Source organism: Rhinopithecus roxellana, chromosome 15, assembly GCF_007565055.1.
Source record: "Rhinopithecus roxellana isolate Shanxi Qingling chromosome 15, ASM756505v1, whole genome shotgun sequence".
Lineage (NCBI taxonomy): Eukaryota > Metazoa > Chordata > Mammalia > Primates > Cercopithecidae > Rhinopithecus > Rhinopithecus roxellana.
Window position 1 is genome coordinate 48,269,032 of NC_044563.1, and position 25,099 is coordinate 48,294,130.

Sequence of the window (25,099 nt, forward strand, 5' to 3'; positions counted from 1 at the left end):
AAACTTATGATTCAAACATGAATCAGATTTATCTCAGAGCCTTAAAAAATAATAATACGTCAGTTACTCCTATCACCAAAAGAAAACAGACTTTGCCAACTTCAGAAAGCTTCTGTGCTGACTCCATTTTGTAATAATCCTGATAATCAAAGAAAATCTGCCTTTATTAATCTATAAAATAAAGCTTGCATGAAACCAAATTGAAATTTGATGCATGTAATTTTCAGAGTTATATACATATTATATGAAATAGCTAGTTAGGGATTCAGATTGCCATTTGCCCATAAAACTTACTTTATTTCACACATTAAAGAATTCCTGAGTGTTTGGCTGAAACCTCTTTAAAGTTTCTCCATCCAAGCTGCAAGAGATTGTTCTAGTCAAAACAAATGATCCCAATTCTATCTGAAAACACAGAAGGGGTGGGGAGGAATGGAGAAAGACATGCCTTAATTCAGTGTATTATTAAAAATTATTCTAAAAGGCTGATCTATTTAGTATTAGATCTGGTAAACTAAATGATCATTTTTGTTTATCAGAACTCTTCATTTAACTCATCCAATTCGGCAAGCATTTATATTAGCATTTATTAGCTGATAACTGTGTGCGACACTCTGTGCCGAGTGTTAGGGATACAGAAAAGAAACTTGATAACATCTTTGCCCTCATGGTATCCATAACTGAGTTATTAATGGTCAATACCAAAGAGGTACAAGAGATAAGTGCATACATGCTCTTCCTTTGTGGAGTGCAGAAAAGATAGACTCTTGCTATTGTCTAGAATTTCTGGTTAAAGTTGGATTCTGATGAATTTAGTTCATAATCTATTTATCTCTCTCTGTCTCTGTATCTCTCTGTATGTCTCTCTGTCTCTCTCTCTGTGTCTCTCTCTCTCTCACACACACATACACACACACACACTTGGATTGGTAAGCCAAACATCTGTAAATCTTTAGCAATGGAAAATTCCATGTCACCACTTCAACACAGAGGCAGTTTGCCAACTTGAGAGATGAGTTAAGTCAGGGGTTGAAGTAAAAGCTAGTAAAATCCTTAATCTGTAGCCTGGAGAGATCCACCCCAAATCCTTCCAGTCACCAGAGCTCAGTGCTCTTGATGGAGGTGGGCATTCCAATGCATATCTGGGAGGAAAGCCAGCCTCCTCAAATAGTTCCTGATGGTGCCCTTCCTGACAGGATGAGTTGAAAAGCAGCCAGGATGAGAAAAGCTCTATGTGTATCTCTGAAGCCTAAAGTAATGTGACTGGGCCCCTTCTGTGCATATCTGGTTCTGAAATCCCAGGAAAACTAGAAAAAGAAGAGGTAATGAAATGGCAACCATCTAATATTTTCTGAGCTCCAAATAATTAAAATTATTTTTGTATCATCAAATGAAAGAATCTTGACAAAGCATTGCTTCTTGAAAATAAACAGTGTTCTATGGCTAATCCTCTTATGTGTGACTATTTGGTTAAAAGTCCAGTGGAAAGAGAGCAGTAGTATATTTGTTTGGGATTTTCTAGTTTTAAACATTCTGAATTATCATATTTCATTGATTATAAGACTCACATCTTCCCCTCTCCACAAAATTCATTTCAGCTTGTGAAATCAGAAGAGTCTTGTGTCCACCCTCTCCAAAAAAAGATGCTATTATTAATTGATGGTGCTTTTTAAAATCAATACTGCTTAAAAGGATGAAAATAAATTATATTCTCTTAGATATTCAGAACAACAAGGTATAGGGGTAGGGATGATTTCTCCATTTTACAAATGAGAAAACAGTATCTCTGAGTGAGTATGGTATTTTCTTAACATCTCTCAGAGCCAGGACTCAAATCCAGAAACTCTGATTCCAAGGTACTGCTTTAAACCCCAAGTTGCTCTTCTCACTCTGTAAGTAACCAGATAGTTCACAAAGATTTAACCTGTCCCAATTTGTCCATTTTAACATGGAACTGACTGTATTAGCGTCTTTCCATGATAGAAGGGTTTCTTGATATCCTGTTACCATCTAAAAAGAACATGATACTCCTCAAATGGAGCAGATATTTAAATATCAAATGTTCTTTTTGTATTCACAAGAAGAAACTAGAAAATTACAAGCAACTATGCACTAGCCTGTGAGCCTCTTGAGGAAAAAAATCTGTTCGGTGGATTCAGTATCCCTAGCAATTAGGATTGTGCAAGGCATATAATAAACCCTGAAGAAATATTTACTGAATAAATGAAAGAAGGATGTTTCCACCAAAGAAATGGAAACATTTATAATTGCTCACAGCACCTCATCCCTGGAGCAGTGATTAGAAGCTCTGCTAAGAATAGATGTGAATCATTCCTGCTTCATCCTTACCATGTACCCTTCCTGAGCCTCAGTGACAATGAGGGTCACATCCAGGTAAATAATATTGTGACCCCCAACAGACTACACACCATTGACATTTACCCTAGCCCTATTGGAAGTTATCCTAAAGCTCAAATTTCCTTTCTTATAAGACACCAAGAGCTTCTAGTTCAGATGTGTCTATTTAAAGCATCGTTTATATACAGCAGGTGTTCTCTTCAAACTAATTCTCCTGTTGTGTGGAAATGGATAACTCAGCAGGAAAGTAGTCTGTGTTGCTTGGATGTGCAGAGTCCTGTTTACAGCCCAGTGATCTTACCAGTTGTTGTTAAAGCTGCACACGTTTATAATGAACAAATAGAAAGAGGGTGCCACCGTCACCGTTAGTACCACTAAGAACTGCATATGTCTTTGTCCTAACAGGAGTTGCCAAAGTAATAACAGCAACACTTATCTTATATTTTCAAATCACTTCAGTCAAATCTCATTCTGAGTTTCACAACCACTTTGTGAGGTGAACCTCACAATTTGTAGATGAACAAACTGAGGTTCAGTAACTTCCTAAGGCCTCATTAGTAATAAATGACAAGATTAAGACTAAAAGCTGGCCTTCTAACATAGAGTTTCTAACCCTGTTTCCTCTGTTCATGGTTTCCTCTTGTCTGGCAATCATGAGACACCTGGATGAGGTCGTGACTGATCCTGTGGCATGCTGCCCACCAGCTCACTTGGGAAAGGGGGAGGGCAGGCCATGGCCTCATGCTATTGCCTAACCCACTGAGTATGTTGTTTTCTTATCTCAGAACCAAGGTAAGCCACCTGAGTCTTGAAGACATGAGCAGTTGGGCAGTTTTAATCAATGCAGATTAATCCTATTGCATTAAACAACACCAGCCTTCTTAAAGAAGACAATGCCTCCTTTTCTGTGTGAATGGTAGCTTTGCATTCTGAGTCGCCTTATTGACCCTTAACAAATTGCAAACAAGTATATGGCAGAGCCCCCCTCACTGTGTAGTTTGTGATGTTCACACCTATGACCTTGCTCCATCCAAGTGTCCATCAGTAGCTCAAAGCCTTGAGACAATACTGATGAATGAAGTCACTGATATTCCTGAAAACAGCAGCAGCTTTGGAATTGGACATTATTCTCCTGGACTCCAAGTCAACTTATGAGAGTATGCTGAGTGGTTGCATAGCAGATGAGAAGTTCCATCTGATGGCAAGTGTCCCAAAGTATGGCCATCTGTGGCTCATTCCTATTTGACCTGGTGAAGACATAAATTCATAACAGGTAGAGGGAGGCTCTAACAGGGGTCTCTAGGAGCAGACACAGGTTTCCATTTTACTCAGTACAGAAAGGGGTTATAATTTTCACAAGTGACGAACAAGAATAGGTGGTGAATTACACACAGAATAGAAGGAATTGACAGTCATTACCAAGTGCCAATCTTTTAGATCCATCAGCTCTCTCATAATCTTCTCAACAGATCTTGAGGTAGGTCCAATTCTTATTCCTATTTTACTTGAGAAAAATTAAGCACAGGAAGGTTAATAACTTTCATAGTAATGTATAGCTATTAAGTAGCACAACCAGGATTTTGACTCCATCTACATAACCCAAATCTTGTACACTTTTTACTATTATCATCCATCTTGTCCAAGTGAAAACAAATGCCAGAGCCCCAAAATAAATGCACCTAGTCAGGAACAATGGCTTTAACATACCCAAAAATGTGGAGGAAAAAAATGGGTTATCATACACAGAGGTGGGGAAAGAACTAGCTGGAGGTAATGTTTCATGAAGTTCCTCTAAAACATTTGCTTAGGAGTTGGGTTTCAGTGTTTTGCTTCTTGTTACAGAAGAAAATCCCCCCAAAACATAAAATAACTTGGAATTTAAAAAGCATTTACCAGTCACCTATTTCATGCAAAGCAAGACAGAAGAAAATGCTGTATTTTTAATATTGTTCTATACCTCAGCATGATCATGCTTAATTTTCCTGTCCATGTCCTATTCTGGAAGCAAATTCTTTCAGGTTCTGACTTGTTCAAAACTATGAAAGTCCTGTCTACACAGAAGGTAGAATGATATACCCTGAGGTTTGTGAATAGAGATGAGTGAGGCATCCCAAGTCTCCAAGTAGCTTACAGTTTGATAGAGGGAAGGCCAGCATGCACCTGACTAACACAATAGATGAAGGGAAGGAAGAGCAAGATGTCAAGAGGGGAAGGGTAGATAATTGAGGAGGCCTTACATTCTAAACAATTGTGGTGTTATAACCGATGTGATGTCATGGAAACAAAATGGCTTCATGGAGATCCAGGGTTGAATCCTAGCTCCATGTCCAATGTTACCTAGTAGCTCTGTGACTTTAGTGAAGTTAGTTAACCTCTCTGAACCTCTGTTTCCTCATCTGTAAAATAATATATCTACCTCAGAACTTTCTTAGGAAAGATAATATATTTTTTAAAGTATGTGGTACAGATCCTAGCTCATTGCAGGTGCTTAGTAAAAATGAATTCCACTTTGGATGATATAAAGATTGAAGCATTTGAAATTTTCATTCGAATGTTCTCCTGAGGCTTGGAATCAAGACAATGTTATGAATTTGACTGAAAAATGTTCCAAAGGGGCAGGCATAGATATGAGTAAAATATTTGAGGAAGAGACAGAGAATTAATATTTAATGAATATGGTAGTGTTAGGTTTTTCTGTTTTAACTTCTTGAGAAATACAATTTCAGTACTTCTATAAAACATAAAGACTTATATTTCACAATTTGCATAGCAGGTTTCGTGTTTACTTCTGGAGCATTTCTAACTATAAACTTGTTTATCTCCAAGAAATTGGAGACAGAGCTCTGCTGTCACAGACACACCATTTATATTTATAAACCCCGATCTTACTAGTTTTACTATGATGAAATTTCTTGGGTGTATGTTTAGTTTTCAAAGAAAAGTAGCAAAGAGACAGATAAGCCCCTCTGATATAGGATTTAGATTAAGATGACTGTCAAAATAGGAAAGATGAAAACAAGGTAGATTCCAATTAAGGCAAATGCAGTATAAATCATTCATATTGGGGAATTTTAACACCATAGAATGTCACGCAGTTGAAACATTTGGAAAGCATGGCAGAAAATATTTTGGGTATCTAAAAAGCTATACAGTAAGGCAAATATAATTTATTATTAAGGCAAGTATCCTATTGTGTTATATAAAATGTGGCAGCCTACAAGAGCCTAACGAAGTGTTGATTGTATATAGACAAAGTGTCAGAGAATTGTTTCCAATGTATGACATGGTTGAGATGGAGAGATTTCCTAGAGAACAATAAAAATAGCAGAAGAATTTGGAAGTGGTAGTGATTTGACAGAAATAAAGCCTTGGAATTAGAATATTTAGTCTTGAAAAAAGTAGTACTAGGGGAGATGCATGTTCATCTTTCTTACTGCAAAAACATAAAAATGAAAATGTACAATTTCAGTACCTGGAGCCATTTTGTAACTGAATTCATCCAGGTATTCTACTCACTCCCTCATTTATTTTTTATTTACCAAAAAAAAAGTTTATTGAGCATCTCAGACACTATGTTAGGAAAAGGAAGCTCCAAGGAGAATGAAAAATATTTCCTGCCCTCAGAGGGCTCAGTCTAATGGAAGATGAACAACTGTACAAATAACTGCAAGTTGATGTGATGAATACAATAAAGTGGCAAAGTGATTAAATGAGGGTTGAGACTTGCACAGAGTTAGATGTTTAAGAAGGGACAGCTGGAAGTTGGGATCTCCTGCCTTTATCATGGGTAATAAAGTCTTCAAAGTTACAAAAGAGAGTGTCCTATCTCTCTAGATGGGAGATTTAGTGGTACTCAGAGGTGACATGTGGTATTTATCAAGTGGCAATGTAAAGCATGGATCAGAAAAAGTTAAGAGTTCCTGATCTATGTTCCAGACAAGGCCGCTTTCTTCTCTGGGAAATGCTATTAGAGACTGTAAGATTTTTGTGCAAAGCTTTGACCAGTAGTTCCACTTCTGGTGCCCTACTAACCTGCTGTCAACGTGCACTCATACGCCAAGATCCCTGTTTATGATAGCAAAAAACTGGACAAGCCTAAATATCTAATGATAAGGGAGTTGTTAAATACAGTCTAAACTATGGAATAGAGTATTAAGAGTATAAGAAAAATGATATTTATGTACATGGTAGAAGGCAGGAAAATATCCAAATTGCACTATTAAAAAAAGGAGAAAAAATCATAATACAATAAATAGTTATGGTCTCATTTGTGTGGGTATGTGTGTATATACACACACAGCTACCCACAAACACACACATACATATCCAGCACACAACCATACATGTCCCACTAGGGTAAGCTGTAGGGAAAGAGAGCAGTGAGAGAGAAGGTAGGGGAAGGCAGAAGAGACAAGAGAGTCTCTCAATTTTTATCCTGTCTTTTTCTATATACTTCAAAATTTTCAACATCTATAGACTTCATTTTGTAATTTAAAAAAGAAATGAGATAATGCCCATAAAGCATTGAACATATTGTCTGCCATGTGGCCAGCAATAAATGTTAATTGACTCTTCTAAGGTGACAAGAAAATACGACTTGCCCAAAATGATTTAAATCTGCATACAGTATCATATCTTTATTTTTTAAATTTTAAATAAAGACAGGGTCTCTCTTTGTCACCCAAGCTGGAGTGCAGTGGTGAGATCATAAGTCACTGAAACCTTGAAATCCTGGGCTCAAGTGATTCTCCTGCCTCAGTCTCCCAAATAGCTGGGACTATATGTGTGTGTCACCAGGTCTGGCCTGCATACAGTATCATATTGATGTTTATAAATAAATGTTTTCTCTCACTAGAAAATGAAATAAATTTTCTTAAATTATAGTCAATAGGTTTTTACCTTAAATATGTTGTTAAATATGTGTTCTGCTTATTTAATCATTTAGGACTTAATTATTCAAAGCTAAGCATGAGCAGGAAGCCTTCCAAATCTGGATAATACCAGACTTTGCTTATGCACCAGAAATTTCCAGCCAACTATTATGGCTTTATCTGTTGTGTATTAAACTTTAAAAATATTTAATATTCAGAGTTTATTTTCCTGTTATCTATTTATTACTGAAAACGAAGGTCAAATCTTTTAGAAAAGCTATCCCTACAGTACTCAATACATATTCAGTAAGCCAAAATGAAATTACATTTTGTAGAACTTTTTCTTATAAAGAATTTGAAACACTCTGTAAGTAGATCATCTTTTATTATATTCATTCATCCTTGTTTTATTAAAGCTGTGAATAAATTGAATTGAAAATCAAATTGTTTTCTGAAATGTACTGATGTACTCTATTAAAATTCTTCATGGTGAGTTTCTTTGTAATTAAAAGAACCATTTATAATTTCAATTAACATTTTTAAGTTTATTCGTGGGTAAGTTAAGCCTGCTGAATTTTCTAAAGCAAGACATTGTTTTGCCAAGGAAATGATAGAAGTTTCTAGGTTGTGATAAAAAATATTGAAACATCAAAAGACTTTTCTTTTTACATGTTCATTGTGTTAATAAGTACCTTAGAACCTATTCTTTCTTTATTTTTATTGAGTTGACATGTCAAAAATACTTTTTCTGTGAAACAATAGCAAAGGTATAATATATAGATTTCTTTGATTTTTTTATACCCATAATTTTTAATGTTTGAAAAGTTCTAAAATTTGGCATGTGGGCAAAGTTATGGGACAAAATTGAAGTATGATCACAGTGGTCAACTTCTAGCAGACCCCCATCCCCTAACAAAACCTAGTTAAATTAAATGACATTTCTTACACAATTCATCACCAAACTCTTGATTGTCTGGTCTATCAGGCTGAGAGTAACTAAAGACTCTCCTCAATACCCCATTGAGTTGGGATTCCCGTGGAATTTTTTGTTTGTTTGTTTGTTTTTTGCTTTTTGTTTTTGAGATAATTATAGATTTGCATGCAGCTGTAAGAAATAACTTTACTTAGTTTCTCCCAGTAGTAACATTTTGCAAAACTATTGCATATTATGACAACTAGGATATTCATATTGACACAATTCATCAATATTATTCAGATTTTCCCCAGTTGTGTGTGTGTGTGTGTGTGTGTGTGAGTTCTGTGTAATTTTATCACATGTGCAGTTGCCAATATCCACCACTACAGGCAAGATAGAGAACATTTCCATCACCGCAAGGATACTTTACGTTGCCTTTTTATAACCACATCTACCTCCATCCCTCCCTATGATCCCCCATCCTCCCTCTCCCACCCCCAATGGACTTTTTACAAGTTGGTAATTTGATGGTGGTGTGTTTTCTAGGTACCTTTTGGGAAATAACTGATTTATCATTTTCCTCTTGTAAATGTCTGTGAATAAATAATAGTAAACAGGCATACCCTTGAATTGTGCATTTCCCCATTGTTTGGCAAAGGAACCAACAACGTGGGTGAGGGGCTGCCTGAGCTGTGCAACATTTCTAACTCTTGAAGGCACAGAGCCAAATTTGCTACCTTTGTTTCATTCCCAGATTACGCTCGATTTGAGGCCAAAATCCATGACCTACGAGAGCAGATGATGAACCACAGCATGAGCTCCGGGTCCGGGTCCCTGCGAACCAATCAGAAACGCTCCCTCTACGTCAGGTAAGCAATGGAGTATTTCTCTATCTGCACTTTGTGAGCAATTCAACTTGAGAAAACAAAGGCAACACCATGTAGCAACAGAACATATGTTCTAATTAACCCATGTTCATCAGTACACTACTGAAACATCTTATGTTTAACCATTTGGAATAAATGTCTGAAATGTTATTCGATTAAATTAGTTAAAGGTGCCTGCTTTTATCAAGTTATTCTTTGGCAATGTTATGATCCAGGATAAAGTGCTCAGCATAGGTTGCAATAAAAATAATGAGAAGAAACATTTTCATTTCTAATAAGTCTTAAATGGCATATGTGGACCAAACCCTTGGACATTTGCTTACCGTCAATGTGAAAAGAAAATATTCCTGTATTATCTCCTAACCTGCCTGCTATTGACTGCATTAACTTTAGTGCATAAATTTAAAATCCACGGCATTCTTCTAAAGAGTTGTGTACTTTTCTCTAACAAGTTTTGGCAGAAAGACTTCCTTCTGTGTCATCTCGTTACCAATTGTTTCTCAGACCGTAAAAGTTACTTGTTCCTTGTCTGACAAACTCATTAATTTACCAGGAAATCATAAATGATTGATTGAATGTGAAATGCCTTTCTGTCTTTCATCCTAGTAGCTACCTCTTGAGTTAAGATCCATCAACACTCAACTATAACATGTTCCTCTTCTAAGACAAGCTTCCTGTATTACTTCCAAATTTCATCAGTGCTGACTGTACTTTTAAAAATATATAAGTACTAAGAGGCAAAAGGAAGAAAGTGATGCCTAATTAATGGTCAACATGAATATATGTACCATATGGAAGAACCATGCCCATTCTTATTGTATTCTCCACTCCCCACTCTGGCCCAGAATCCAATCTGACTCCAACCTGAGGTCATATTCTTCTTACCTGAAATTTTAGGCATGAGGTATATGTTATAGATACTAATTTACATACTTGAGTTGAACTTTTGCTGTTGGTTCCACTTTGGCTCTAAAGTTAAGTTTTGTATGTATTTGTTATTCACAGCAGGGCTAAGAAGGGAGTGGGATTCTGGAAGGCACAGGTTCTCATAGGGCTTAATTTCCTGACTGAACCAATAAGCCTAGAGTCCCTTCTTATTCCAGGGAAGCCCAGAGATTAAGGAAAACAAGTTATTAACCCTTCAAATTTGGCCAACTCCATTTCAAAAGATTATTTTGATACCCTTAATTGTAATCTGTGACTGTTCAGAAGCACCCTAGAGCATGTCTTGTAGTGACATCACAAATATGATGGAAAGTTAACAGTTCCATTTGTGATTCTTCTCTCTTGTATTGTATTGTTGGTCTACATGCTACAAAATATTTTTAAATTTTGAAATGTTTTAGTCCTTGGTAGCAAGTGGAAAAAGTCAGCTGGGTTAATAGGATAGAACTAAATCAGTTAGTGTAACTGAAATGTTTATATACAATAAAGCTCGAAGGGAAAATTACCAAGTATCTGATTAGAGACAGAATGCATAAATTGTTAAGATATTAAAAGAAATTTGCTGAAATATATTGCTAATAGCTATTAAGTTGTGGAAGATTAAGAAAATTCAATGAAGTGATATGATATTATATAAAATTAATACACTTATTTGAAAGAGTAGTAATTAGATTTAAATCTTTGCTCTCTAAAATCATAAATAAAAGTATAACATACAGAAGAGACAAAGACTTAGAGTAACAAAAGTAATAGTTGGAGATTGTATTGAAGGGAGGAACCTCCTTTTAATGAGACTCAGAAATACTTGACACTTCGTAAGAAATTCCCCAAATGAAATCTCTATAATATACAAATATGGTATTTGGTTTCCAAATGTTCAATTATTACTACTTATTTTGTATCTAGAGGGCTGACTTTAGTATCTAAATGACTCTAAGAGACACAGAATTAGAAGAAATATGGGCCGTGCCTATAGTTGTATCAGTGAATGAGAAAGAAAGAACTTACAAGAGCCCCCTGGCCTTATTCTCATGAAAAGAGATAAAACAGACCAAAAAAAAATGAAAAGCAAGAAGCAAGGCCTAAATGAAATTCTTACCAAAAAGGATTCAACAAGTTTGTACCTTTGTACTTTTTTTAATACTAGTTTTGGTGACAGGATTTGCTTTGTCTAGAGTGCTTGTATAGGATCATGGTCAGTTGTGTTTATTTTAGAAAGTCAACTACTTGCTCTCTCAGAATAAATTACTAGCAGGGTTTCTCTGATTATATAAATATAAGTGGATGAGCATGGCTCACATCTGAGAATAACGTCCTGAAAATGGTATTATTCTCCTCACTTTGCTTAGCTTTGTGTAATTCTAGGGCTAGAAGGAACCTTAGTTATCATTGGGCCCTCTGCTTAATTTACAGAAGAGGAAACTGAGGCCTGAGGAGAACGGAGACAGAGACTTGCCTGGGATCCCACAGCTATCTGTGGCAGAATCAGCTCTCCTACCCACAGTCCCATACATCTCCCCACACCACTCTGCCTCCCTAAGGGCTTAGTTTATGTAGTGTCAGCTGTTGAATACACTTTAGCTGTGATTCCCAATCTGCTTCTGTCAGCACAGTGCTGGACTCTTTGATTAAGGAATAAGGAGAGGCGAAGTTCTAACACAAATGTCTTTGGGGTTTTTGTTCAGGATAAACCATTCTGTAGGAACATGGGATTTCTTTGGTATTATTTAGTTTTCTATGAAGCCAAACCCTAAATCAGAAAGCAAGCGCTTTCTTTGTTCTGTGAGAAACAATGTAGCTGACTTAGTAAAATATGTGCTTGCACCAAAAAACCATTCTTCCCCTTGGATTTACCTCCCATATCCTACACACACACACACACACACACACACACGCACATGCTCACACATATGCTCCCAACTCTCGCCCTGGTCCTGGTGGTGTCAGAGAGAATGTACCTTCCTGGGGTCTTGCAGAAGCTGCCTTCATTTCCCCACTAGAAATGATCTTCCCAGGTGGTGGCAATTTGTTTACCTGAAATTTTGAAGGGAGTGGTAACCAGCACTACCTGAGCCAGGCAGTATTTTAAACATGAGCCAACTCTCTCTATTTTCTAATCTAATTATAGTTTTTTTCTTTAATCTTTTGTGTGAAGTGCTTGAAGTACTTTAGTGGTGCTGTGCAAGTGGAATTGATTATTGCTAATGTTAACTGTTCATGTTCTATGGGAATGATTTGGGTATGTTTGATTTAATATGCTACTTGTATTGTGTATTTCCTGCATTGTGAAACATACAGTGGTAGAACACTGTGAAACATGTAGTTAATTTAAAAATAAAGTTACAAATATGAATAAAATGTTTTTCAAAATGCTGCACAAGTACATTATCAATGCTTCAAACATAGATGCATTTAGGCTCCTGAACTACTGGAATGTGAATTTTATTGCATGTATTTTGAGGCTCTTGTTGTGGGCAGAGACGGCAGGCAACTGCCTTGGAAGAGTGAGTTTATGAGCTCATGAAGCTCTCCCTCCCTCCCAAATATCCCTTTCCCTTCTTACCTATTAGCTGATAAAAGCTGGTATAATAAAGAACTAACAAGGCTTTTCCTGCTAGTAACAGGGATGCGTCTTTTGTATAAATGCTACTAGGAGAAGCCAAAGATATGGGGGATTTAAATTTATACAAAAGTGCAAATTTCTAAAGAACAATCCTTTGTTTTGATACAAGGAAAGTTAGAGTACCCAGGAGGGCAAGGAAAAAAAGCAAATCATTCCACCAAGGGGAAGGAGAAAAAGGTCACAGGAAATAATGTAAAAGAAAAACTCAGCCCTGTTCACTTGTTAATAAAAGATAATCGATTTTGAGAGTTTAAGCAAATAACCTCTGATTTTTGAATGTGGATTTAAGAAACAGTTGCTGTGATTTGTTCAGGTCTTCATCAAACATTTTTGAGTGTGTATTATGTGCCAGGACCTATAATGGACACTGAGGACACAGCAGTAACAGTCATGTTTCCTGTCTGCAAGAAACTTACGTGTGCTGGGGAAGAGAGATGAAGGGAAGATAATTAAATGCAATGTGATATGAAAAGATCTGTTAGTTCTAGAAAGGCCTGGAATCTTGATTGCTTCCATGGAAGCATATCCGAATAATTCTTGAAGCTCTTATATGAGGTAACCAAGAGCCTTTCAAATATTTAGATGCAAAGTAAGAAGTACATTCTTTATCCTGACCCAGTAAATACATACACACATAAAACAGAAAAGTTTTGTTAAATAGTAATAACACCTTTTGTATACAGTGTGCTTTGTTATTTTCCATTCTATTTGTTTCTCGCCTTTTTAAAAAATGGAGATCATAGCTCATTAACTTGATTTAATAACTCACTAATGGGCCTTGATTTACGGCTTACAGATGGAGTAAACAAGAGGGAACATTCCAGGCATATGACATAGTACACAGACAAACAAAAGAGAGTGTCTTCACTACCTTATATTAAACATATCGAGGATCCTTAGACCCTTGATGTTGTAACCAACTTGGAAGGCAGTTACCCCTGCCACAGATGAGGAAGTAGAAATAGAGGGAAGTATTTGTCAGACACTTTCTATGGGTCAACCATTATTCTATTGTTTTACATGTATTATCCCATAGAATTCTCCCAAAAACCCTATGATTCAGGGGATATTGCCTCCATTTTATAGATGAAGAAACTGAAACTCGGAGAAGTTAAATGATTCCCCCCAAGATCACACAGCTAGACAACATGAGCATGGACATTCAGATCCTATTTGTGAGACATTGGAGAGCAACATTTAAGCACACAGTTGCTAGATTCTGCCAGATAGAAAAACATATGAATCATAGTTCTGCCACATCCTAGCTCTATGACCACAGACAAATCAGTCTCTCTGGCCTTTCTTTATCTGTGAAGATGAGTATAGTAATAGGATAACATAAAGTGGTTGTGAGGATTAAATAAAATAGTGAATTTAGATACCTGGCACATGGGAAGTAGTTGATAAATGTTGGTAATATTCATCATTTATTATGAAGCCACCTTTTCCCTGTCAGACAGAGAGACCACAGAATTGGTTGCGACTAAGACGCTGTTTTCTCAGAAGTGAGATAAGCCTTTCTTATCCCATTGCTTGCCTTCAGCAAAGGAAGAAGGACAGACTTTCTGATGGCTTTTAGATTTTTGCTCCTCTAGACCCCATGAAGCCTGAAGGGGATGGTCAGCATTCCATAGCTCCAGAATGCTCAGCTCTGTCAATTCATCAGCATTTCTCACCCAAACAAGGCTCTACACAGAGGCAGAATCTGAAAAGAATTCAGTAGAAGCCACATGATAGAAAAACTCACTGCATATACAGTAGGCCATTCCAAGTCTTCATATATGTTATCGGTCTTCCTAACCACATGATTTCTTCTATTTCCCCTAGGCATTCTTCGCCCCTTTCCAGCCCCCTGCTCATAGTTTTGTTCTGAATTTCAAAGTCTTATTTCTTTCACAGTGGTTCTAAGTCTGTATACCTGAGATAGTGTTTGCCTCAAAGGCTATGTAATATGACAAATGCACTCAGGTTAGCCTCTTGCCCCTTGTTTAACTTAAGGCATTCATACATTGATTCCTTCATGCCTTGATTCTTTCATTCAATAAATGTGGTATTTGTACTTAACTTGCGATGTACCAGTCTGTAGTAGATGTTAAGGGCACAATGATGAATAAGACCACAGAACTCCTTTCCTCAAGTTTCTCACAGTCTAGATCTATAGGCAATCCAAATAGTATGCAGACCATTATGGTAACTCACTTCCTGATACCCCATGTGTTATGTGCCTTGCAATTATTATCCTATTTTGATTTTTACAACATGCCTATAAGACTTCCTGAAGTGAAATTTGCCCAGAAGACCACTAATATTTGAAACTCACCTGTTAACATAGTGACTACTCTGGTCCTTGTTAAACTTTTGTGATAAAATGTTTAGAAATGAATCAATATTATTCAATACTGGACCTGCAAATCCCAGTAATGTCTTGATGTTTCATAGCTCTAGTACTTTATGCCACAGTGCTTGGCATAAAGAATTCTCCTTAGGAAACATTTGTTAAATGAATTAATTCCAAGACTATCTTTCCTATACAAATGTGAGAGAAAATATTAAAATATAAGCCAAGGTATTTGAACAATCCTGTGGAAATCCAATACCAGCTTGGCGGACACCAAGTGCATCAAGTCTGGTTTTATCCTCAGGATGCAGACTCTACCTGCTGCTACTGGGATCTCCAGAAAATATCTGGTGCTGCAAGGCCTTTCAGGCTGTTTCCTTTGTTTGCTAAACTCTGACAAACTCTTTAAATTGGGACCTAATTTAATAATGGATTTAGACAAGCACGCACAGCCTATACCCTCTTAGTCAGAAAACTTGTGATGAGGGAAGGGCCCAGGGTGAACCTCATTCTCGACACAATTAGTCTTTCTATTCCTGGGAACTAAGGTTATATCAAGGGCACTCTCAAGAAAACACATTCCATCCTGGACACTTTGCCTTTGAGCTTTTATTCTGGGTGAAGGGTGTTCCCACCTGGTTGATTTTGGTGGGAGGGAAAAGCTACGTCATCATGTAAGGCACTCTGGTCATTTATTTTTTTCTATAGTAGCAAACATATCTTTTCACTCTATTTTCTGCCCCATTTAACTGCAGGTTAGTAGCCTGGGGATGATAAAGAAGAGTGTGGAATGGCAGGATTCTTCACTCCAGTGGTACAAACTGCTTCCAGCTTCACTTGGTGGTGGATTTCTTGAAAACATTTAAGGCAAAGCCATAAAGTCTGTGGACTGTGTTATGAGTCACATTTTTGTCTTCTTCCCCTCCAATCTTGGACCCAACATGTTAGCTGTTTCCCAGAGAACATGCCACAGTCAGCTGTGTGCACCCCCCTGCCCAGTACTTGGCACAGGGCTAGCTGACACTGGTATTTTTATTGCACACGTTCATTTCCTCATAATTCTTATTTAACAACATCATTAGTCATTCACTTAGAAACATATTGACTATCATATGTTGCAGCAGAATAGGAAACAGAAACTTCTTGAATTCAGAATTACTTTTCTCTCTTAAAATCTTAGTAGGGGCAAAGGTAACTGGGAGGGGAACATAAGAAGGTACCTGAAGCAGTTTAACAGGATGAAGCAGAAAGTCTGGACAGAGTCTAGACTTACAAGAGCAGTGGTTAAATTCATATTGATGATATAACTTCTGTTTTATACTTTGTACTGATTTCCTCCAAGTAGACCTGGCTTCTCATCCAGAATTCATAATTTATCATTATGAATAATGATAGTTGTGCATAGCTTATTGTTTGCTAAAACTTGAGTGTCGCTTTTATAAAATGGACATAGTACCTAGTTCACAGGCTTATTAGGATGAAGTTAAACTGAATGTATGAAGGAGGCTGCTATATGGGACTTGTTAGGCAAAGGTGAGTTCCTTTCATTGTTTCAAGTACTTAGAGCCTGCCTCCTAAACTGGTGCCTTCTTTAAAGCAGGATAGATTTTGATTCTTCATTTGTATTTTCAGACCCATTAGCATAATGCTTACTCTTTCAGGTATTTGCATTTTTAATTGTATCCTTAATTGTAGAATAAAAGGCTTTGTCTTTAGGCAGCTAATTTTATGCCAGAAATAGAAAGAAGGAGGAGTCATTGTGGACTTGGGAGTTTCTTCTTTCCCCTGCAATCATAGGCTACCTGATTTTAAAAGGTTTTTAATTTTTATATTTCTATGGGAAGAGGGACAAAAGTATCCTGGGTGACTCTTCCATTGACCATCATGTTTTCCTCCATTCTTCCACTTCAAGATCTAGAATCCGGATCTCATTACTGTTAATGGTTGACCTGTCATTAACTGATTCATCCAGAAAACCTCTTCTGAGCCATAAACATCTACCTCATACTCTACTAGACTCTGGAAATAAAAAGATTAATACAACTTCTTTTCTGCCGTTAAGGAGCCCCACAGATCATTCCTACAACCTAGATTCTGCTTACCTCTCTACTAATCCCATGGCAATCATATTTCCAGAAATCTCTCATCTCCACAGGAAGTACTTCACCTCATAACCCAAAATGATTACTTTCTAGAACAAACCAGATAGCTCTATCTAAAAAGGGGAGAACAGAACAGTAAAAGGTAAGACACAGAATGCTCACAGGAGGATAGGTGAGAAGGGAGGGCATGAAAAAATTGAGGGAGCTCCCTTCTTCCCCTTGCCCAACTGCCAATCATGTAGGTTAGGTTGTTTCAAGGGAACAAGGCATAAAAGACATAAATCACTTGTCCTTTAGTCTCAATGTTTGAACAGTGTCTGACACTTCTTTAAATTAACTTCAAATACTTGTGGAATGAACTTTTTGATTAGCAGTTAAAGATGATGATTAAACAGAAAACGGTATTGAGAGCCACCAATGACTGGTGGAGTCAAGCACACGCTCCTCTGTTTTCCTGTGCACCACATAAACAGCTCTCCTCCAGTCTTCACGTGCTCTTTCCTGTACGTGGACTCACCTGCCCCCTCCATTGGACTGTGAGTATCTCAAAGATGGAGATTTCATCTGCTTAAAGTCTGCATCTGTACAATCTGGCATATAGTAACTGCTGAATCAATTAAAATGAATGGATTACAGATGTCACTAAATTGGAGTGAGTTTAACTCTATTTAACATTTTACCTAATTACGTCATGGCTTGCAAATGGTTTACTGACTAGGCTCCTTGCCCCTTGTTAATCAAATTAATATGCAACCCTATTTGGTAATCATCTCAGATTAAATTTTCAAAAATTATTTAACAAAAGTCACTATTCCTATATAAAATAAAATAGACTTTAAACCAACAACAGTAAGAAAAACAAAAAGGATAAAGAAGGATAGTACACAATGACAAAGAGTTCAATTCAACAAGAAGACTCAACTATACTAAATATATACACACCCAACATTGGTGCACCCAGACTCATAAAACCTTCTAGACCTATGAAAAGACTGAGTCATGCAATAATAGTTGGAGACTTCAACACCTCACTGACAGCGTTAGATCATAGATACAGAAAAACTAACAAAGAAATTCTGGACTTAAATTTGACTTAAATTTAATTCTAGACTTCAATGTAACTGAACTAATTGGACCTCTACAGAATACTCCACCCATCAAACACAGGATGTACATTCTTCTGATATGCATATGGAACATATTATAAGATTAACCACAAGCTCAGCCATAAAGTGATTCTCAATAAATTCCAAAAAATCGAGTTCATACCAACCACACTTTCAGATCACAGTGAAATAAAAGTAGTAATTACTACCAGGAAGATCTCTCAAAACTACACTATTACATGGAAATTAAACAACTTGCTCCTGAATGGCTTTTGGGTAAACAGCAAAATTAAGGCAGAAATAAAAAAAAATCTTTGAAATAAATGAAATCAGAAATACAATATACAAAAATCTCTGGGATGCAACAAAAGCAGTGTTAAGAAGGAAGTTTATAGCACTAAGTGCCTCCATCAAAAACTTAGAAAGATCTCAAATTAATGATCTAACATTCCATCTGGAGGAACTAGAAAAACAAGAACAAACCCCCCAAAGCCAGCAGATTAAAAGAAATAACTAAAATCAGAGAAGAACTGAACAAAATTGAGATTCCAAAATCCATATGAAGAATCAACAAAACCAAAAGTTGTTTCTTTGAACCAATAAACAAGATCAGTGGACCACTAGCTAGTTAACAAAGAAAGAAAAAGAGAAGATCCAAATAAGCATAATCAGAAATGACATAGGTGACATTACAACTGATCCCACAGAAATACAAAAGATCTTCAGAGACTTTTATGAATGCTTCTATGCACACAAACTGGAAAGTTAGAGGAAATGAATAAAGTCCTCAAAACACACAACCTCTAAGTTTGAATCAGAAAAAATTGAAACCCTGAACAGAATGATATTGAGTTCTTAAATTGAATCAGTAATTAAAAACCTAGCAACCAAAAAAAGCCCTGGACCAGATGGATTCACAGCCAAATTCTGTCAGATGTGCAAAGAACAGCTGATACCAATTCTTCTGAAACTATTCCAAAAAATTGAGGAGGGACTCTTCCCTATCTTATTTGACAAAGCCATTATCAGCCTGATACTAAAACCTGGCAAAGATACAGCAAAAAAAAAAAAAAAAAAAAAAAAAAAGAAAGAAAGAAAGAAAGAAAGAAAAGAAAAGAAAGGAATTGAAAAGGAAAGAAAGAAAAATCACAGGACTGTATCCCTAATGAACATAGACCAACAGTCCTCAACAAAATCCTAGCAAATCAAATCCAGCAGAACATCAAAAAGTTAACTCACCACCATCAAGTAGGCTTCATTCCTGGGATGCAAGATTGGTTCAATATATGCAGATCAATAAATGTGATTCACCACATAAACAGAATTAAAAACAAAAACCAAATCATCATCTCAATAGACATGGAAAAACTTTAAAGTTCAACATTCCTTTATGATAAAAAGCCTCAGCAAACTAGGCATAGAAGAAACATACCTCAAAATAATAAATGTCATCTATGACAAACCCACAGCCAACATCATAGTGAACAGGCAAAAGCTGGAAGCATTCCTCTTAAGGACAGGAAAAAGACAGGGAAGCCCATTCTTACCACTCCTATTCAACATAGTACTGGAAGGCCTAGCCAGAGTAATCAGCCACGAGAAAGAAATAAAAGGCATCCAAATAGGAAAAGAAGAAGCCAATTTATCTCTGCACTGAAAATGATTCTATACCTCGAAAACCCTAAAGACTCCACCAAAAGGCTCTTGGAACTGATAAATGGTTTCAATAAAGTTTCAGAATACAAAATCAATATACAAAAATTAGTAACATTTCTGTAGTAGCACCAATAACCTTTAAGCTGAGAGCCAAATAAGGAATGCAATTCCACTTGTAACAGCCACAAAAAAGAGTAAAAAACCTAGAAATACATCTAACCAAGGAGGTGAAAGATTTCTACAAGGAGAACTACAAAACACTGTTAAAGAAGTTATAAATGACACAAATTTTAAAACACTCCAATCTCGTGAATTGGAAGAATCAATTTTGTTAAAATGGCCATACTGCCCAAAGCAATCTACAGATTCAACACTGTTACCATCAAACTACCAATGTCATTTTTCACAGACTTAGAAAATACACTCTAAAATTTATATGGAACCAAAAAAGAGCCTGAATAGCCAAACCAATTCTAAACAAAAAGAACAAAGCTGGAGGCATCACATTTTGCAACTTCAAACTATACTATAAAGCTACAGTAACTAAAATGGCATGGTACTGGAACAAAAACAGATGTGTAGAACAATGGAACAGCAAAGCAAACCCAGATAAAGCCACACATCTACAGCCATCTGATCTCCAACAAAGTTGACAAAAGTAAGCAATGGAGAAAAGACTGTCTATTCAATAAATGGTGCTAGATGGTGGTAGCCAGACATATGCAGAATGAAAGTGGACCCTTACCTCACACCATATGCAAAAATTAACTCAAGATGAATGAAATAATTATTTATTTATTTATTTTTGAGACAGTGTCTCACTTTGTCACCCCGCTGGAGTGCGGTGGCGTGATCTCAGCTCACTGCAACCTCCTGGGTTCAAGCGATTCTCTCACGTCATCTTCCTGAATAGCTGGGAATACAGATTCATCCTACCACACATGACTAATTTTTGTATTTTTTAGTAGACACAGGGTTTCACCATGTTGGACAGACTGGTCACGAACCCCTGACCTCAACTAATCCACCCACCTCAGCCTCCCAAAGTGCTGAGATTATAGGCATGAGCCACTGTAGCTGGCTGGATTAGAGATTTAAATGCAAGACCTCAAACTATGAGAATCCTAGAAGAAAACCTAGGGAATGCCATTCTGGACATTGGTCTTTGGAAAGAATTTAGGACTAAATTCTCAAAAACGATTGTAACAAAAAGAAAAATTGACAAGTGGCACCTAATTAAACTAAAAAACTTCTGCACAGCAAAAGAAACTATCAACAGAGTAAACAGACCACCTACTAAATGGGAGAAAATATTTGCAAACTATGTATCTGACAAAGGTCTAATATCCTGATTCTATGAGGAATTTAAGTAATTCAACAAGCAAAAAACAAATAACCCCATTAAAAAGTGGGCAAAAATCATGAACAGACACTTCTCAAAAGAAGACATACACGTGGTCAACAAACATGTGAAAAATGTTCATTATCACGAATCCTCAGAAAAATGCAAATCAAAACTGCAATGATATATCATCTCACACCAGCCAGAATGGCTATAATTTTAAAAATTTTAAAATAACAGATGCTGGCAAGGCTGTGGAGAGGCAGACTTATTATGTGCCAGACAGTTTGCTAATCACCTTATGTAGATTATTTTAATTCTCACAAAACTCTGTATGACAGGTTTTATTATTATCTCCATTTCAGAGAAGAAAAAATTGAGATCAGATATCAGTTTTACTCCCAAGAGACTAAACTGGGACTAGGACTTAAGCATGCTATTCTATTCCCCCTACCTATTGTTTCATATGGCTTTATTAAACAGTTTTCACATATTTAATTTTATGTGATACAGTATGTCTGTACATAGGTTTTGTTTTATTTATTTATGTATTTATTTATTTATTTTTGAGACAGGGTCTTGCTCTGTCACCCAAGCTGGAGTGAGTGGCACAATCATGGCTCACTGCAGCCTCAACCTCCTAGGTTCAAATAATCCTCCTACCTCCCTCCCAAGTAGCTGGGACTACAGGTGTGTGTCACCATGCCTGCTAATGTTTATTTTTTGTACAGACAGGGTTTCCCTATTTTGCCCTGACTGGTCTCAAACTCCTGGGCTCAAATGATCCTCTCACTTTGGCCTCCCAAAGTGCTGGGATTACAAGTGTAAGCCAGTGTGTCCAGCCTGTAAGTAGGTATTATTTTTCCCATAGTTTTCAAATAAAGAATCTGAGATTCAGAATATTAAGCTGTATACTCTTTTCTCTAAGCATAAAATAGCACCAAGTCCTTGACTCAATCTTATCCTCTCTTTAAGAATGTGTAAACACAACTCATATATATATATGTGTATATATATACATACACATATATGTATATTTCTAGTGTTTGCTTTGTGTTTTATTTACTGTCACGTTGCATAGGACATGAGTTTTAATAGAACTACTTATACATTTTATTAAATGTCGAATAGACAGTTGAGTATTATATGGTCCCCTTAGATCCTGTATTCTAGTTTGAAGATGCCCAGAGCATATGGATTTGTGATTAAATTGAGAGAATCCCTAAGGAGTTGTGATCATACAATTGTATGAGCTAGGTCCCTGTCTCTCTTCTTCCAGGATAGATTCTACAGCCAGCATAGCTATCTACCTGTAAATTCCCACATTAAAGAGCACAGTTGAAGTACCTATCACACAATGCCTCACCCAGGACCTGCTACATAATGTGCAGGGGCCCAGTGCAAAATGAAAATGCTCAATTCTTGTTCACAAATTAATAGCAAAGCCGGGCATGGTGGCTCACACCTGTAATCCCAGCACTTTGGGAGGCCAGGGCGGGCAGATAACTTGATGTCAAGGGTTCAAGACCAGCCTGGGCAACATGGTGAAACCCCATCTCTACCAAAATCAAAACAAAACAACACAAAAATTAGCTTGGCATGGTGGTGGGTGCCTGTAATCCCAGCTACTCCGGAGGCTAAGGCAGGAGAATCGCTAGAGCCATGGAGGTGGAGGTTGCAGTGAGCTGAGATCATGCCTCTGAACTCCAGCCTGGGTGACAGAGCAAGACTCTGTCTCAATCAATCAATCAATCAATCAATACAAATAAAAAATTAGTAGCAAGAAAGTGAGAGCAGAGCATAATGCCAGGTGTGGGACAGTGGAACACAGGTCTCATACCCATGAAGCCATTCCTGTTGACCCCCAACTTAGGACATTTCATTCAAAACTGAAAGCATGATTATTTTCCTTAATATGTAGTATAGTAGAGGTAAGAAACACAAAATCAGCACTGGGAACATTTTCAAGGATCCAGGCTTTATCCTTTTTCTAAAAGAGTGTTTTATACAAATTAAGCATATGCCTGCTTTTATGATATGTAGAAACATTTTCTTCCAGTCCGCTTCCTGCTTGAGAAACTTTACATTCCCACTTGTCCTGAACTGTTAAGGGTCCACTTTGAGTCATCTGTCTTCGCTAAAGCAAATCTTTCAAAAGCTAAGTGGCATCATTTCACATTTATTTAGCACCTGCAGCACACTTTAGTCTTCTTGTTCTGCAAAAGTTTCTGCCCCTTGGCCCTTCTCTTTAGGCCTAAATTTTAAAGAAAATGCATAAAAGTGCCTCAGAGGACTTTGAAAAACAGTGGGACCAGTTGGATGCTTGTGTGTTTCTCATATGTCATTGCCAAAATTGAGAGGCTGCAAGATTTGTAAATTCCCCTGGTTGGCAATGTTACAATCAAAAAAAAAAAATCATAGAGTTGATATGGAATTGACAGCTACATTGTACCAAGTAAGAATTCTAAAAATAATAAACAAAAAGGCAAATTATAATATATATTTGAATTGGTTTCTCTTTAATATTGCCATCATTTCCTAGAAGAAAGGGCATTTTAATGCCAAAAGAAACATATGAACATAATCTGAGCATCAGAAAAAGTCCTCCAAATATTATAAATGTGTAGTTTTAAAACCTCACTGGGTAGATCTCTGCATTTTTTCTTTCCATATAATCTTACCTTATAGCTAAAAAAATTAAAGCAAGCATCGTGATGACTAAGTTGTTTAATTCTTAATCTTGAGTATTTTGGATCTGAACCATTCTAAGATCCTTAGGAATGCATTTTTTTAACTTTGTCCTTTTCTTGACAAAGAAAGACATCTTTCAGATTTTATTTTTCTTTGTATACCTATGCTTTCTTCATCTTTTATGCCATTTTCTCAATAAATAAGAAGCCCAGATCCATCTTCTGTGATAAGCTGATGTTTTTCAGTTATATTACTTATTAAAAGATAAATACTTATTAAAAGATAAAAAGGAATCTTTCATCATCAAAATTATTTTTCATTTTTAAAGTTGTCATTTTTTCTACATTTTAAAAACAGACCCACTTTTTGACAGCTTTATTGAGATATAATTGATATGCAAAAAGTTACACGTTTTATATATACAATTTTATGTGTTTAAAAAAACAGGTTTTTTTAAAGGTATCATCACATTATAGAATCTTTCATTGTATTTTATAACATTGTATATTCTACATTGTTTCAAACCAGATTGCTTATCTCATGTACTTTTTCCCCTTAATTGTCTTAAAATGCAGACATGTTCTTTAAAACTCAGGATTCCATACTTTTATTTATTAAGAAATCATACAATTATCTGATTCCACAGGTAAAATAATGAGAAAATGTGGTGTGAACTGAGTAGAAGTTTGCAACAAACAGTGTATTTAATGGCTTCTAATGCCCTCTAACGTGAAAATCTAATTCTCATTTAAATTAACTTCGTAGCTCTTACTCTAGACAAACCTCTTTACCAGTTCCAGTGGCTTCCTTGGAGCCAATTTCATCTTTCTTTTTCCTGTTAGTGAGGGTTCCTAGCCAATCATCAGGAAGGGGTCTCTGCTTGTGTTTCTGGTTGCTGTAAATCCAGATGAGTGGGGAGTTTCTCACCTAAAAGACCTATGCTGAATGAACACCCTTGCTGGCTTTTCAAAAGATAACTTCTCCCTATTCCTAAAATTCTGTGTTCCTGCCCCTTTCCTCATAAATGGGGGCCCCCATGATACTTCCACCTCCACAACACGTTCAAATCCTCTTATGCGCCCTTGATTACATCATAGATTCAGGTATCCTTAGGATGAGGAGCTGGCAGTGAACATTCAATTCTCATAGTATCTATGAGAGAGCATCATTACTATCCCACTTTACGGTTAATGAAACCAAGTTTAGAGAGCTTATGTTATCCCCCAAATTTACACAGCAAAGAAGGACAACATGATAAAAACTC

General features: G+C 36.6%; 1 protein-coding gene across 10 annotated transcripts in view; it reads left to right on the forward strand.

The window, feature by feature from the left end:
- DLG2 (discs large MAGUK scaffold protein 2) overlaps positions 1 to 25,099 on the forward strand; it is a 2,272,173-nt gene that overhangs the window by 2,077,778 nt on the left and 169,296 nt on the right. For all 10 annotated transcript variants that reach the window (XM_030918836.1, XM_030918835.1, XM_030918840.1 and 7 more), the window contains one exon: positions 8,900 to 9,014. In XM_030918836.1, coding sequence (XP_030774696.1) covers positions 8,900 to 9,014 — 115 coding nt within the window. The remainder of the gene's footprint in view (positions 1 to 8,899; positions 9,015 to 25,099) is intronic.